The 16,904-nt window shown below is 32.8% G+C and overlaps 1 protein-coding gene across 1 annotated transcript in view; it reads right to left on the bottom strand.

The window, feature by feature from the left end:
• Positions 1 to 12,567: 12,567 nt before the first annotated feature.
• Positions 12,568 to 16,904, bottom strand: part of LOC131155933 (uncharacterized) — a 17,060-nt gene continuing 12,723 nt past the window's right edge. Inside the window, exon 4 of the mRNA XM_058109390.1 lies at positions 12,568 to 13,010. Coding sequence (XP_057965373.1) covers positions 12,826 to 13,010 — 185 coding nt within the window. The 3' untranslated portion in view covers positions 12,568 to 12,825. The remainder of the gene's footprint in view (positions 13,011 to 16,904) is intronic.

Genomic DNA, 16,904 nt, shown 5'->3' with positions numbered 1-16,904 from the left:
CTAGTATGCATGCATTTGCTCAACTATTGCTCAGAAATAATGCAAGAAACACACTTACAAGATTTACAAAACATACTACCTCACACAACTCTTATTACAAATAATTCTACAATTAAGCTTCCTTTGGTTGTGCTTGGGTCATTCTAAGTATATGTCCATTTGATCTTTCCTTCTTGACATCTACTCAGTTTGATCTTTGCCTTTGATCCAATAATTCATGTACAAGTACATGTACTAAACTTGATCTACAAAGATAGGAAAACACTAGGAACAACATAGAGGTTAATATCATCAAAACACATTAAACAATGATGGTGTAGCCACTAAGGCCAACATTCTCCCCCTTTTTGATGATGTCCAACCTATTACTAATTTACTTAATCTTTGCATTTGTATTTATTCTAATCATGGCTTGATATGAAAAGATAAGTTTACCTATAACCACTAATGGGTTGTTATAATCAAAACAATGCAGTTAAGCTCACATAGTCTCTAAGGCTAACATGGTCTGTAATAATCATATCTTTGCATGATATGACTTAATATTAGGATGAACCATAGACTAACCTTAAGACACCCAACACTTTTACAAAAAACCTTTTTTCCCATAAAAAGCTAAAACCATACAAGGTTTTTAAATCATTTAGGGTCAAAAATTGGGCCAACCTTAAGTTTTTCACAAACCTCAGTCGACTGTCCTATGCACGTTCAAAGTGCATTAGTTGACTGACAACACCTTAGGGCATATGTAAAAGTTTGACTAAGCTCGGCCGACCAACCATTTTTTAAATTAGTGTCCATAGTCGACCGACCTCTGAACTTGGCCCCTCTACCTTCGTCAGCCAACCGGCATTTTTAGTTCAAAATTGCCTCAGCCGATAGGCCTTCAAGGCTCGGCCGACCGGTCATTTGGCCAGCCAACCAAACATACGAAGAAAGGACAATCACCCTAGGTCAACCAACTGAGCCTTTGCTTGGTCAACCGAACCTAGTAAGAAATTCAAAATTGGTGTGTGAGGTCAGCCAACCAACGCTAGGGTCACCGACCGAACCTCTCGGGTTTTGGTTATTTTCCAGTGCTAATCACATTTAATTTTTAATTAGACGATTTGAAAAATACCGAACGTGTCCCCAAATGGTCATATTTTTAGAAAATCTATAAATATCCCTTCCATTAGCTTAATTAGTAACTTTGATTTGCCAAAAATTTTCTCTCAAACATTTTAGGCTTTTTCATAATCAAAGTTCCTCCAAACACATTTTATTGCAAAAATTCTTTAGGGTAAAATTTTTACACTCTCCAACTCTCTTTCCTTTTTATTCATTTGAAAAATCATTTGGAAGAGAGCATTTTACTTGGACATTTAGTTTATTCAAATGCACTTACTCTCTCAAGGTTTTACTTTAGAAAAATAATCTTTGAGAGTAAGATTAAAGGTTCTCCACATTGTTTTTCTTTGATAAATATTTTTTTGGAGAAATTTTTTATAGGTTGTGAATCTTTGCACATTCGTTGTAAGATTCACAAGCTCACTTGTGTTTATTGGAAAAAACTTTTTGAGCTAAAAACCCTAGGTTCTCCAGTCATTCCTTGAAAATTATTTTTTGGGAAAATATGTTATTAGGGTCCAAATATTTGAAGCATTTATTATATACAACATTTTCAAAGACTGCAAATCTATTTTGAGAAGAAACACCCTTACTCTCTTGAGCATATTTCATATCATACGAGAGTGTATTTTTGAGCCTTTATTGTGTATATCTCTACTTGTACTAGAAGCACTTAATTGTACAAAATGTTTAATGTACCAGTTCGGCTTATTTTGTGAATTGAGCTTGGGAGTCTCTGCCCCGTAAGGGAAATCGGTTTGGTTCAGCCCAATAAATTGAAGTGGGGAGTCTCTGGCCCGTAAGGGAGACCAGTTGAGCTCATTCTGGTAATTAAGTTGGGTTTTGGAACCACCCATAAAGTGTTGTTGGGTTATAGCTCTGCTTGATAAGTGTAGCTGGGGTATTCCTTGCCCCGTAAGGAGAGGTTGTAAATGACTTATGCTCCATTTGTTTAAGTGAGCAAAGATAGTGAAATCTTTGGATGGATTGCCCAAGGCGAGGACGTAGGCTTGTTTGGCCAAACCTCGTTAACAACTTTTGTGTGGGTGTGGGTGTGTGTGTCTATCTATCTCATTTACTTTCTGCACTTTAATTTCTATTTGTGTATAATTGTTTATTTAATATTAAACTTATTTGCATGAACACATTTGATTTAAATAAGATATGCTGCACTCGTGTATGTTCGCATTAATTGGTAAATCATTTTACATACACGCTTATTCTTTGAATGGGATATGTTTTGTGGTGAATTGACACAAAGTTTAAATTGGCCAAGAATTTTTAAATACCCAATTCACCCCCCTCTTGGGATTACACCAATTACAACAATTGGTATCAGAGCATGGTTGCAATAAGTTTAATCATTTTTGCATAAAGATTGCAAGGGCTCATAGTTGGTGTTTCCTTGTTTTGAAGGTCATTCCTTTACAAATCCTTCATTGTTTTTATTGTGTAGATTTATTGTTTGGAAATTGAAAATGTGTTTATAAAATCAAATTGTTTGGAAGATTTGGAAAGCGTTTGCTAAAGGAAACCATATCCCTTTGAAAATGATTTTGAAATTCAAAGATTCCCACACCTGAAAATGATTTTGCATGACATGATTATTAATGCATATCAATTTGTGCCATGCATTTTATATTGTACCCCAGCCACTAATATTCTTCCAAAGCTTATGTCTTATAGTAGTCCTAAGGAATATTTGGGAACATTAAGAAATTTGGATAAACTGAGGGAGGGGAGATCGCCACTCTGAGCTTAAATGATTAAGAAGGAGTAAAATGCAAAGGTATATCTATTCTCCTTCTAATATATTGAATAATCCATAATATGATTCACATGATATATTCAGTGTTAAATTTTTGTTGTGAATCATATGATCTTTCTAATAATAATTGCATACCATTTTATAAGCATCCTCAAAGAAATTTTTTTACTCATAAGATTGTAGAATATAAAATATATTGGGTTTAAGTGCTTTAAATGTTTAAATAGTGTTTTGCACTTAAAATCTTAAATTTTGGTATGCACTAAATAAATAGTGTTTAAAATGTTATACTTAGATTATTAGAAAGGAAAGCCAATATGAGAATCTTAATGATAATATCCAATCTATTAACTTATATATATATATATATATATATATATATATATCATTATGATTGGTTAAAGTTTGAAAATATTGGCTATAGTATGATTTAGTGAATTCCCTTCATATTGACAAAAATGTTATTAATTGATAAATATCTCTTATGCTATATATGCTTTAGTATGAATATCTTAAATATAGCATATTTTTGTCCATCACGTAAGCTTAACTGAGCAAACATATTCAAATACATTTGACGCCCATTCCCCCATTACAAAATTTAATCTAAAAAGCCAAGTTTGAGTCAATTGAAAATCTAAAGTATTTGGCTAAATTTCATGGCTCAAAAAGATAAAATTTTAATGCCTGGGTTGCATAATTAAGGGGGAGCAACCTTGTTTAAATTCATCCAATTTGTGTAATTAATTGTATTGTGTAAAATTTAGATATATTTTATTGTTTCATTCATATTGGATGACTTGAGAGTTGAATGCAAGCTATCCATCCTTAGCTTAATGCTACATCAATTGATGGTTGGTTAATTATAATCCTTTGAGCTAAAGGCAAATATCCATCATTGCTAAATGATTATATTATGGATGGATAACTCATAACATAATCTGTTATTTGACTTGCATACCTGAACTAAATGTCACCTGCATGGCTGATGTAGTGATGTGAATTTCATACTAGTAGATATCCTACGTTGTTGCATGCTTAAATTAAATTATTTGTTGAAAATAACCAGGATTTTAGTGCATATATTTTTTGGGAAATGTCCTAGTTACAGATGGCATGCAACTGAAATTTTTCATTAGACTTTCCCAACATAATCAAAATCATAAAACATGCAGGAAGATAATCCTGATTTGTTGCATGATAAAATATTTTTGAAAGAATGAGTGGATGAATGAAAGAATATTAATTCTTATCCTTAGTTGATAATGCATGCAAAATAATTGAATAGGTTAGTACATGTTAAATCCTAACTGCTATATAAATTGAAATACATGTACACTTTTTATTGTCTTGGGAGGGAGTAGTTCATGGACATCATTTGGTCCAAATCTTTGGGTTATGTACTTCCACTCTGGCCTAAATTGAAAAACATCATCCTTGTAATTAAACGTCATATGTCTTGATGATGGTCCATAAATTGCGACAATTGCATGACTTAGGGGAAGTTTTCATTTTGCACAAACTCATAGTATTTTGAGTTGTGTCATCCTTATATTGAACCTCTATTGCATAACTTTTGAGTATAGCCCTGACTGGTTATTATCCGTTGAAATGAAATGCAATATGTCATGTGCATATGATAAATGACTAATATTTGTTGCATGCTGAAATCCTTTGAAAGGATGAATTTGTGATGTATGTGGGCTAAATGTACATCATCCATGAGCTAAATTGCATGCATGCATGCAAATATACTGAGGAGCTTACACCCCATCCTTGAGAATAGGATTAAAAGAACCTACCCCATGGACTCACATTTTCATTATTTTTACTTTTAGGGTCCTAAATTTTTTATTACCTTGAACATCATATATGGTTTTCTATGAAATTATGTGTTTGATATGGATTGTTCTTGGAGGCATAGGAACACCTTGCACATGACTTTTTGGTGCATGTGTGTTCTAGGAATAATTTTACTGGTAAAATATAAATGGTTGAATATATATCTAGTAAAATTTGTTTAAGAAAGAGAATAGTACTTATACTGGTTAAATTACTAATGAGTTTTCACTTGGTACCAGTACAAGCTATTAATTCATCTAAGCCTACATTCTAAATTGATAGGGGGAGCATCTAAATTTAAAATTTGTGCTCACTCAAACTGCTAATTTAGATATGCATCAAGCATTTTGTGGCTTGGTGTTTTAAATATAAAGCTTTTATTAAATATCTTGAATGAAAATACTGCTTAGCCACGGGTGTCTTAGAGTTTGCGATATGATCCCTGTTTTTCTCAAAATCTTCTAATATCTTTGGGATCCATATGCTTGTATTTTTCTAATCATTTTTTATTTATTTTTTGCTTTGCTCTTAAAAAATAACCTAGAAAAATATTTCTTGTTTGATCTTTGAAATAATGTTTCTTTTTTCAACAAGCATAACCCCTAGTATTTATCGAATATCATAAGGGGATATATATTTTTATACTCACACACACACACTCACACATATTTTTAAAATCAAGAAATGAACTTATATAGAATATATTTTATCTCTTGCTTATGTACTTAAATGCTTTCATGACTTGTGTTATCCTTTTGTTAAAGTTTGAGGTCATGAAATTTCAAAATTTTTAAGGGTGTTGCGTAATTGGTTCTTTGATTATACATGAAATGCATATGTAATTGTTAGACCGATTTTATGCTCAAGCCTACTTTTTCATATGCCGCGTGCTTTAAATTCTAATCTTTTGCGGGTCTTATAAAATGCGTAAACTGCAATGGTTTGAGGATATCTCTGGTCTAATCTTATTTGTCATGACATTCCTTTTAATGACCAGTTATATTGTTTTGTGTAAATAAATGTCAAAAAGGGAGAGAATCTTTTAAGTAAAATAAAAACTATTTCAAAAAGGGGTAGTCTCTTTTTAAGCTAAAAATTTACTAAATGCTAAAATTAATTTCTACTTAGCTTAACCCTTTTTACTGATGCCAAAAGGAGGAGGGACCTCGAGCAAAATGTTAAATTTCTTATGAGGGACAAATATAGGGGAAAATAATATAGCGGTAAAATATCTAAGCTTTACTGTGCTTTAACACAAAAATTAAATGCATACTTAATTTGTAATGTCTTCTTTTTTGATATTCTTGTGCTATATTATCTATATTTTAAAATTATGCATATTGTTAGGGAGAGCCTTTCCCGGCTATACCCATTTTGTTCTAGTGCGTTTGTCATCATCAAAAAGGGGGAGATTGTTGACTTTTTGAGTCTGATCCTTGTTTTGATGCTAAAAAAGTACAAGTTTCTTATGTGTGTATTTAGCATGTGAATGGATCCATTAATTTAACACACACATAAGGAAAAGGAAATGGAAGCCTAAAGGACTTAAAGCCTATATGATCTGGCATATTCCATGAATACTAAAGAGCAAAGAAGAAGACTTCTATTTTATGTGGTATTGATTTATTTTTTATATCTGGTTTGTAATAATGCATATCTCTCTATGATATGACTTAATGCGCAAGACGAACCATAGACTGACCTTAGGGCACCCAACACTTTCAAGAAAAACCATTTTCATAAAAAGCTAAACTATACAAGGTTTTTAAATCATCTAGGGTCAAAAATTGGGCAAACCTTAAGTTTTGCACTGACCTCGGTCGACCGTCCCATGCACGTTCAAAGTGCCTCAATTGACCAACCACACCTTAGGCTATTAGTCAATGTTTGACTAAGCTCAGTTGACAACTATTTTTTGAACTTTGTGTCCACAGTTGATCGACATCTATTGGCCCCTCAACCTTCCTTAACCGAACCTTGATGGTCGATTGGCTAAGGCATTTTTTTTTTTTTTTTCACTTTGCTCTTAAAAGATAACCCAAAAAAATATTGCTTGTTTGATCTTTGAATTAAAGTTTCTTTTTTCAACAAGCATAACCCCCAGTATTTATCAAAAATCATAAGGGGATATATATTTTTATACACACACACACATATTTTTAAAATCAAGAAATGAACTTATATAGAATATATATTTTATCTCTTGCTAATGTGCTTAAATGCTTTCATGACTTGTCTTATCTTTGTGTTAAAATTTTATGTCATGAAATTTCAAAATTTTTAAGGGTGTTGCATAATTGGTTCCTTGATTATACATGAAATGCATGTGTACTAGTTAGACCGATTTTATGCTAAAACCTACTTTTTTATATGCCGCGTGCTTTAAATTCTAATCTTTTGCGGGTCTTATAAAATGCGTAAACTACAATGGTTTGAAGATATCTCCGGTCTGATCTTGTTTGTCATAAAATTCCTTTTAATGACCAGTTATATTGTTTTGTGTAAATAAATGCCAAAAAGGGAGAGAATCTTTTAAGTAAAATAAAAACTATTTCAAAAAGGGGTAGTCACTTTTTAAGCTAAAAATTTACTAAATGTTAAAATTAATTTCTACTTAGCTTAATACTTTTTGCTTATGCCAAAAGGGGGAGAGACTTACGAGCAAAATGTTAAATTTTTTATGAGGGACAAATACAGGGGCGAATAATATAGGGATAAAATATATGAGCTTCACTGTGCTTTAACACAAAAATTAAATACATAATTAATTTGTAATGTCTTCTCTCTTGATATGCTTGATCTATATTATCCATATTTTTAAATTATGCATATTGATAGGGGGTGCCTTTTCCGGATGTACCCATTTTGCTCTGGTGTGTTTATCATCATCAAAAAGGGGGCGATTGTTGACTTTTTGAGTCTGATCCCTGTTTTGATGCTGACAAAGCACAAGTTTCTTATGTGTGTATTTACCATGTGAATGGGTCCATTAATTTAACACACACATAAGGGAAAGGAAATGAAACACTAAAGGACTTAAACCCTATATTATCTAGCATATTCCCTGAAGACTAAAGAGTAAAGAAGAAGAAGAAGACATTTATTTTAATTTGTATTGATTTAGTTTTTATATTTGGTCTATAATAATGCATGTCTCTCCATGACATGACTTAATGCTCAGGACGAACCATAGACTGACCTTAAGGTACCCAACAGTTTCAAGAAAAACCTTTTTCATAAAAAGCTAAACTATACAAGGTTTTTAAATCATTTAGGCTCAAAATTTGGGCCAACCTTAAGTTTTGCGTTGACCTCGGTCGACTGTCCCATGCACGTTCAAAGTGCCTTAGTTGACTGAACACACCTTAGGCCAGAAGTCAATGTTTGACTAAGCTCGGTCGACCAACTAATTTTTGAACTTAGTGTCCGCAGTCGACCAACCTCTCTTGGCCCCTCTACCTTCCTTAGCTGAACCTTGATGGCCGATTGGCTAAGGCAATTTTGTTTTGTTTTGCTCTTAAAAGATAACCTAGAGAAATATTGCTTGTTTGATCTTTGAATTAAAGTTTATTTTTCCATCAAGCATAACCCCCAGTATTTATCAAAATTCATAAGGGGATATATATTTTTATACACACACACACACACACACATTTTTAAAATCAAGAAATGAACTTATATAGAATATATATTTTATCTCTTGCTTATGTGCTTAAATGCTTTCATGACTTGTGTCATTTTTGTGTTAAAATTTTATGTCATGAAATTTCAAAATTTTTAAGGGTGTTGCGTAATTGAATCATTGATTATACATGAAACGCATGTGTACTAGTTATACCGATTTTATGCTCAAACCTACTTTTTCATATGCCGCGTGCTTTAAATTCTAATCTTTTGCGGGTCTTATAAAATGCGTAAACTGCAATGGTTTGAGGATATCTCTGGTCTAATCTTATTTGTCATGACATTCCTTTTAATGACCAGTTATATTGTTTTGTGTAAATAAATGTCAAAAAGGGAGAGAATCTTTTAAGTAAAATAAAAACTATTTCAAAAAGGGGTAGTCTCTTTTTAAGCTAAATATTTACTAAATTCTAAATTTAATTTCTACTTAGCTTAACCCTTTTTACTGATGCCAAAAGGGGGGGAGACTTATGAGCAAAATGTTAAATTTCTTATGAGGGACAAATGTAGGGGCAAATAATACAGGGGTAAAATATCTGAGCTTTACTGTGCTTTAACACAAAAATTAAATGCATAATTAATTTGTAATGTCTTCTTTCTTGATATGCTTGTGCTATATTATCTATATTTTTATACTATGCATATTGTTAGGGGGAGCCTTTTCCGACTATACCCATTTTACTCTGGTACGTTTGTCATCATCAAAAAGAGTGAGATTGTTGACTTTTTGAGTCTGATCCCTGTTTTGATGCTGACAAAACACAAGTTTCTTATTTGTGTACTTACCATGTGAATGGGTCCATTAATTTAACACACACATAAGGGAAAGGAAATGGAAGCCTGAAGGAATTAAAGCCTATATGATCTGGCATATTCCATGAATACTAAAGAGCAAAGAAGAAGAAGAAGACATCTATTTTAATTTGTATTGATTTAATTTTTAGATTTGGTCAGTAATAATGCATATCTCTCCATGACATGACTTAATGCTCAAGACGAACCATAAACTGACTTTAGGGCACCCAACACTTTTAAGAAAAACCTTTTGCATAAAAAGCTAAACTATACACAGTTTTTAAATCATCTAGGGTCAAAAATTGGGCCAACCTTAAGTTTTGCGTTGACCTCGTACGATTGTCCCATGCACGTTCAAAGTGCCTCAGTTGACCGAACACATCTTAGGCCTAAATTCAATGTTTGACTAAGCTCGGTGGACCAACTATTTTTTTAACTCAATGTCCACAATTGACTGACCTCTCTTGGCCCCTCTACCTTCCTTAATCGACTGGCGTTTTTAGTTGAAAATTGCCTTAGCCAGTCGGCCATTAAGGTTCAGCTGACCAATCATTTGGCTAGTCGAATGAACTTATGAAGAAAGGAAAAATTGCCCTAGGTTAGCCAATCTGTCCTTTGCTAGCCCAACCGAACTCATTAAGAAATTTGAAATTGGTGTGTGAGGTCAGCCAACCGATGCTAGGGTGAGCCAACTAAGCCTCTCGGGTTCCGATTTTTTTCCAGCGCTAATCACATTGACTTTTTAACTAAACAATTTAGAAAATATTGAGCGTTTCCCCAAATGGTCATTTGTTTAGAAAATCTATAAATACCCCTTCCATTATCTTCAATAATAACTTTGATTAGCCAAAAATTTTCCCTTAAATATTTTTGGCTTTTTCTTAATTAAAGTTCCCCCAAACACATTTTATTGCAAAAATTCTTTGGGGTAAAATTTTTACACTCTCCAACTCTCTTTCCTTTCTATTCATTTGAAAAATCCTTTGGAAGACGACATTTTACTTGGGCATTTAGTTTATTTAAATGCACTTACTCGCTCAAGGTTTTACTTTTGAAAAATAATCTTTGAGAGTAAGATTAAAGGTTCTCCACATTGTCTTTCTTTGATAAATATTTTTGTGGAGAAACTTTTTATAGGTTGTGAATCTTTGCACATTCATTGTAAGATTCACAAGCTCACTTTTTTTTATTGGAAAAAATCTTTTTGAGCTAAAATCCCTAGGTTCTCCAGTCATTTCTTGAAAAATATTTTTTGGGAAAATATGTTATTAGGGTCCAAATCTTTGAAGCATTTATCAGGCACATCATTTTCAAATATTGAAAAACTATCTTGGGAAAAAAACTACTTAAATTGGAATAGCTTCCCAAGAGGGGGGGTGAATATGTTTTTTAAAAAATTTTATTCCCTTTAGTCTTAGTTCTTTTGAGTTATGACAACAATCAAAACTTAAATACAATCACAATCAACGCAACAAGATCAATCACTCAATTGTTGTAACAATAACCCTGTATATATGTGAAAATTTTCTGAACTTGTAGTAAGCCCTGTATCACAATTATTCTTCTTCCTAATGTTCAGTTTTTAAATAAACTTTTAGATTAATAAGTCAAGAATGATCAACCAATGTAGTCCCTTTCGGTTTCCACAATTAATGTTGATCAATCCAAAACGAATTACCTTCCGGTCTACTTAACAACCAAACAATCAGAATTGAACTTTAAAGTAACCACACAGATTATATCTTTTGTAAAGGGAAATATAAAGAGTAGAGTAGAGAAAGAAGAACACAGAGATTTTTACGAGGTTCAACTTCAACACAGCCTACGTTCCTTTACCGGGTGGAACAAGACCAGTTACAAACACTCCTTGAATAAGGCTAGATCCCCCCTTCTCCAAACAATATCCCCTGGTTTGGTACAACGATTCAGCACTTGAACCATCAACTAACCTATTACAAAGATATAAAACAAGGCGTACAAGAACTTGCTCCTCGGAGAGCTGATTAGTACAAATTGAAACACTATGTACTTCAGTAAATTCAGAATATGAATTTCATAATTAAGCTCTTAAAAAACTTATCACCATAGGTATCTTTTAGTGAAAGAATTAGCAACTTGATGCATAAACTCAGTGAGAAACTCAGCAAAGCTTTCAAAGAATTTCGTGAGATATTAGAGCAATAGCACACTTTCATAATTTCAGTAGGCTTTTAGAGAGAATGAGAGCTGAATCGATTTCTTGGTATGCAAAACAATGATTCTTGAGGGTATTTATAGAGGTAGAAAACCACCTTGCTTGTTCCCTAAATATACTTAGAGTTGTTTCCAAGTATTAAAATTATTTGAGTTTTCAATTATTTGAATTTCAAAAATTATATCTGTTGGAAATTAGAAAAATGCCATGAGGTAGACAACTGTGAAGTCCTGGCAGTCGTCTGTCCATATGTTATAACTATAAAAATATAGGCAGAGAGGTGGCAGTCGTCTGTCCCTTGATTGGCAGTCGTCTGTCCATAAGGTGACAGTCGTCTGTCCATGAACACTTCAAGTTTTTTAATGTATATAGAAGGTGGACAGTCGTCTAGCAAAACACTCACAGACTTCTCACATGGCACTAACAATCGTTTGTCAGAACCTTGATAGTTGTCTATCAGGCTTCTGTCTTCAGTTAAGCTCTACTAAATTTACCAGTCGTCTGTTCATAAACAGATAGTCGTCTGTCAACTGACATTTTTTGCATTTCCAACATATTTTTAAATTCTTTCATCTTTTCTTAATTAATCTTGGAATATGAACTTGTTTGACTTTTTTTTTTTTTTTTTGGTTCCAAGTTTTATATTAAGGTCTCTAAGTCTCTTTTGCCTAAAAAGTTTCAAAAAGAAAACTTCATATTTGAATAAACTTAGAAGTACTCACAAAGATTTTTACCTAAGCTGTTTTGACATTTTCTTGGCTTTGAGTCCTTTCAATGCTGCTCTTCAATATTTTAGACTTCTTTTGGAGCTTTCATTTATAGAGCTATGATATTCTCATGAACCTCTCTTCGTTCCTTGACCCTTGTAAGCATTCATATCAGGGTATATGTATTTTGAGCAATTCATATTTACCTGTAATTATATCACTTGAAAAATATATTAAATAACTTTTACTTTGTTATCATGAAAACCAAGAGTTTGTAAGCCTAACTAAGCCAACAATCTCCCCCTTTTTGATGACGACAAAGAACGAGCAAAGATATAAAAATTAAACTTAATGCTCCCCCTGTCAATAAGCATAGGTTTAAAATAAACTCATTAAGACACAATAAGGCATAAGTTCAGAAGATCAATTCCAGAGTTTAGAAGATAAGTTCTAGGATTAAGGCTATATGTTTCTCTTCATAGATCTTGAAATACAAGCACATGTTTCAGAATTCAGAACTGAAATTTCATAAGCATGACAGAAAATACATAAGCAAATGCATACATTACACTAAGCACATAAACATTACATTAAGCACATAGACATTACACTTTGCTCACTCGCCATACTCCCCCTTTGACATCAACAAAAAGGTAAACTACAACCAGAACCAAAGTATGTGAAGCATACAAAAAAAAAAAAAAAAAAAAAACAATATCAAAAGTCTATGTTTCAAAATCTGTGTCACTATTTACAGCAATGCCTTTGCCTCTGGATTGCTGTGAGCCTTCTTCTTCTTCTTCTTCCTCTTCTTCATTCTTAGCTTCTTCTTCTTCTTCCTCTTCTTCACCTTCTTCACCTTCTTCATTTTCTGCTTCTTCTTCATCAGTATTCTTATTACCTTCGTTATCTGAATCAGTGTCATTTTTAGTGACATAATGCTCTATTTTAGCAATGTGATTATCTAACAAGGTGTATTTGTCATCAATGGTTGATATTTTATCCCGAAGAGAAGCAAAATTTTCCTGCATTTTAGTACTAAAATTGGTATAATTCTGATAAAACGGAACAAACCAAGGTGGCATATCAGCTTCTTTAGGAGCTGGATTCCTTTCTTCTTGTGCAAATCTTGCCAGTCTATTGCCCCGAAGCATCCATCCCTCAGTATACTTTTTGTAACCCATTAGTTTCAGTGTAGTAGATGAGAAGACATGGTAATGGGTTGGCTTCACTATTTTTGAAGATGGAGAGAGGACTTGAAAATGAGCAAAGATCAAGGAAAGAATGCTTCCATACGGAAGCCCAATTCTAGGAGATTCGAGCTTCATAACCATCCATTTTAGTATAATGCTAGATAAGTCTAATTTATTCCCTTTTAGTAAGCATCACATTATGAAACAATCGAAGAACGATACATGATTAAAAGATCCAGACCACGGAATTATATTGTATGCTATGATTTTATGCAGGATTTGAGCTTAAATATTGAGTTGTTTATATGGTGGAGGATGTCCAAAATAATCAGGTGCATCGTTCATCACAAGAGGCAAAAATTCTTGTCGTGAGAAACCCTATTCAATAGTCCATTGCTTTTCAAATGGAGTACACTCAAAATTTCCATGCTTGATTTGAAGAATTTTCCTCAAAAAGTGTGAGGTAAGAGTTATCTTCTGACCATAAATTTTGGTAGCAATTCCAACCTCTTTCTTTATTAAGTTAGAATGAAAAATCTTAATTAGATCTAGATAATACCCCTTCACTTGGTGAAGAATGAACTTGTCCCATCCAATATTTTTGAACATTTTGAGAATTTCAAGAAAAAATTCTTTAAAGAAAGCGTTATCTAGTACCATGTAGAACATTGGATCGATTGTCGAAATGTGATTTTGATATAATACTTTCGCATGCGAAGAAACCAGTCATTTCTCTATGTCGTTATTGTTTGTCAGCTTTGAAGAAGACGAGGAAGCTTTGTCCTTTTTCCCAACTGTTTTGGTATGAACCATTTTGATGAAGTTGAATTTTTAGGAAACTCTAGGTATGAATGGATTACGGTTTTGATGGATGATTGTTGGGAGCAATTTATGAGAGAAAGAACTTTGAAGAAAAGGAAGAAAAGTTTGATTTAGAGATGGGTAGATGAATGGACAAACGTCTGGGGGGTTTTAAAAATACTATTTTTATATGAAATAAACATGACCTGCCATGAGATAGTCGTCTGTCACTAAGTTGATAGTGGTTTGTCCACTGTCTTTTACACAAACAGTAGCCTGCCAGTCGCCTGCCAAATCTCTAGCAGTCGTCTGCCCTGACCAATTGTTCTCCTTCTCTTTTGGTTAAATTCCCTTATATGTAATGTTAGAATTAATGTATTCCCAAGAGGGGGGGGGGTGAATTGGAATTTTAAACTTTTCTCCTAGGTTAAACTAGATGTTAGCAAAATATTGTAACCTAGGGTCCTTTTATACAGTTCCAAATACGTCGATAAAAATAATAAATGGAAATTTAAATCAAGCGCATCATTCACATAACAACATACATGTGCGGTAAATATAAAGTGCGGAAATATAAACAAACACGCGATATGTTATCGGGGTTCGACTAACTGTACCTACATCCCCGCCTTTAGCTTGCAAGCCCAAGGATTCCACTAATAGCTCACTTAAGGGTGGAGCAGCACCAATTACAACCAGGTCAATTAGCACACAGGGCTAACCTCGACCTTAACCAGGTCAATTAGCGGGGCTGACCTCAACCTACACGCCTTAACAGGATGGCGTACCTAGCTTTCCTAACCGGGTCTAAGCCAATTCGAGACTATTCCAGGGCTAGTCTGCCTCTTCACGCTCGTGCTTAGAAATACAACAGATGTGTATTACAATCAAATGGTACAGTGATTGTGCTTTCATGTAAAGTAGATATGTACCCAAATACGCTCAATCACAAATACCACAATATGATTTAATATGTAAGCTCAGTGTGGTATTAAGATGTCTACTCTTAAATAGATTTACTATCGGTGTAATCAGTGTGTGAGAGTGCAAACTAGTATAATCTTTGTGTCACAAGGTATTCAATCAACGTGCTCAAATAAAGATATTAATCAACCAACATATATGTATCTATATATATATATATATTTCAATCACCAGATTTTCTCAATCGTATGATGCTCAAGTAATGCATATGTTTGGTTTACAAAATATATGTAATCCTTGTGTTCAAAAAATAATATATGAGTGAATGAATATTGCAACAAAGATCACTATCACATAAACAAATATCTCTTCAAATATATTTTTCAATATAAAGCACAATAGATATTTGAAAGTGATTAGGAAAAGATTTTGCAACCAAAATACTATACGATCTTCTCAAGATATTGCAATGAATATACAACCTCAGAAGATCAAATAAAAGTTTTCTTAAGAGAGACTTATTAACAAAGTCCCCTAAGAATACTTAGGTTTAGCTCTCCATAAAATCGTATCAACCAAGCAGAACAAGGAGAGTAAACCTTTCCAAACAAACACTCGATCCACTTATAGAGAGTTTGAGCAACAAGAGAAGGTAAGTATGAGTAGTTAGGGCTTAGATATGAGTATTATAGGATTTGGAAATTACAGAGAATTTCTCCTAATCAAAGTCGCGACGTCCCGGGAGCGCGTGTGCCCCAGGCGGCGAAGTAAAAATCAATTTTAATATTTTCAAGGAAAAATAATGGAAAAGGTCGGAGCCGCCACTAACCTTTAGTGCGGTTAGAACACATGATTACTACCCCGTTAGGGGTAGAATCGGTCTACATTACCAGAGTTGGGGTCGGGAGTTCGGTTACGCGAGGGGAAGGTACGAGCACCCCCTACGCGCCCGTTCTTACGAACGGTACCTAATTAATTTGAAATTATCCCTAAGTTAATCTAATAATTCTTTTAAATTACTCCTTTTTATGTATTTATAAATACATGTGAAAAATAAATAAATAAATAAAATAATAAATAAATAAAGATAATATGTACATATATATTCCCTCAGAGCTTAGGGTACGTGATGCCCGAAGGCTCATACCCCCGCAATAAAATCATAGGGATAAAACAAATATAAATAAATAAATAAATAAAATAAAATAAAGATAACTATTTAATAAAAAATATAATAACGATAGATAATAACAGTAATAGTAAAAACAAAAATAATAAGAATATTAATAGTACTAATATTAATAATGGAAGGGATAGTATGTGCGCCGATTATTATGCAAATACAATAGCACAAATATGGAAATAGTTAAACATAATAGATGATATATAATATGGAAACAAATCAAGTGAGATTATGGGAACAATTCAAATTATAATCTATTATGCAAATATATATATATGGGTACAGTATGGAAATAGGTGATAATTAAGAAATATACCAAAATCTAACATGGAGATACAATAATAATACGAAAATAAATATGTAATCAAATATGCAATAAGAAGGGTAGGTAAAAGTATCATAAAAATGCACATAAATCTATGAGATGATCACAATAATAAGATGTAAACTATACAATTAAGTGATAATATAAATATGCCAATGTATAATTAAGGCAATGACAATAATACATATGCATGCAAATTAAATACACAATTAAGATATGCAACCAATAATAACATAAATATAAATATATAAGGTCATCATAATAATAATCACATAAATATGCAAAAATATATAATCAAATAAATATGCAACCTGATAATAATAATATGCAAAATAAATGTACAATGATAATATTAACAGGACAACAAAAATTATTATA

The sequence above is a fragment of the Malania oleifera genome, chromosome 5 (assembly GCF_029873635.1).
Source record: "Malania oleifera isolate guangnan ecotype guangnan chromosome 5, ASM2987363v1, whole genome shotgun sequence".
NCBI classification, from domain to species: Eukaryota; Viridiplantae; Streptophyta; class Magnoliopsida; order Santalales; family Ximeniaceae; genus Malania; species Malania oleifera.
This window is presented reverse-complemented; position numbering and strand designations above follow the sequence as displayed.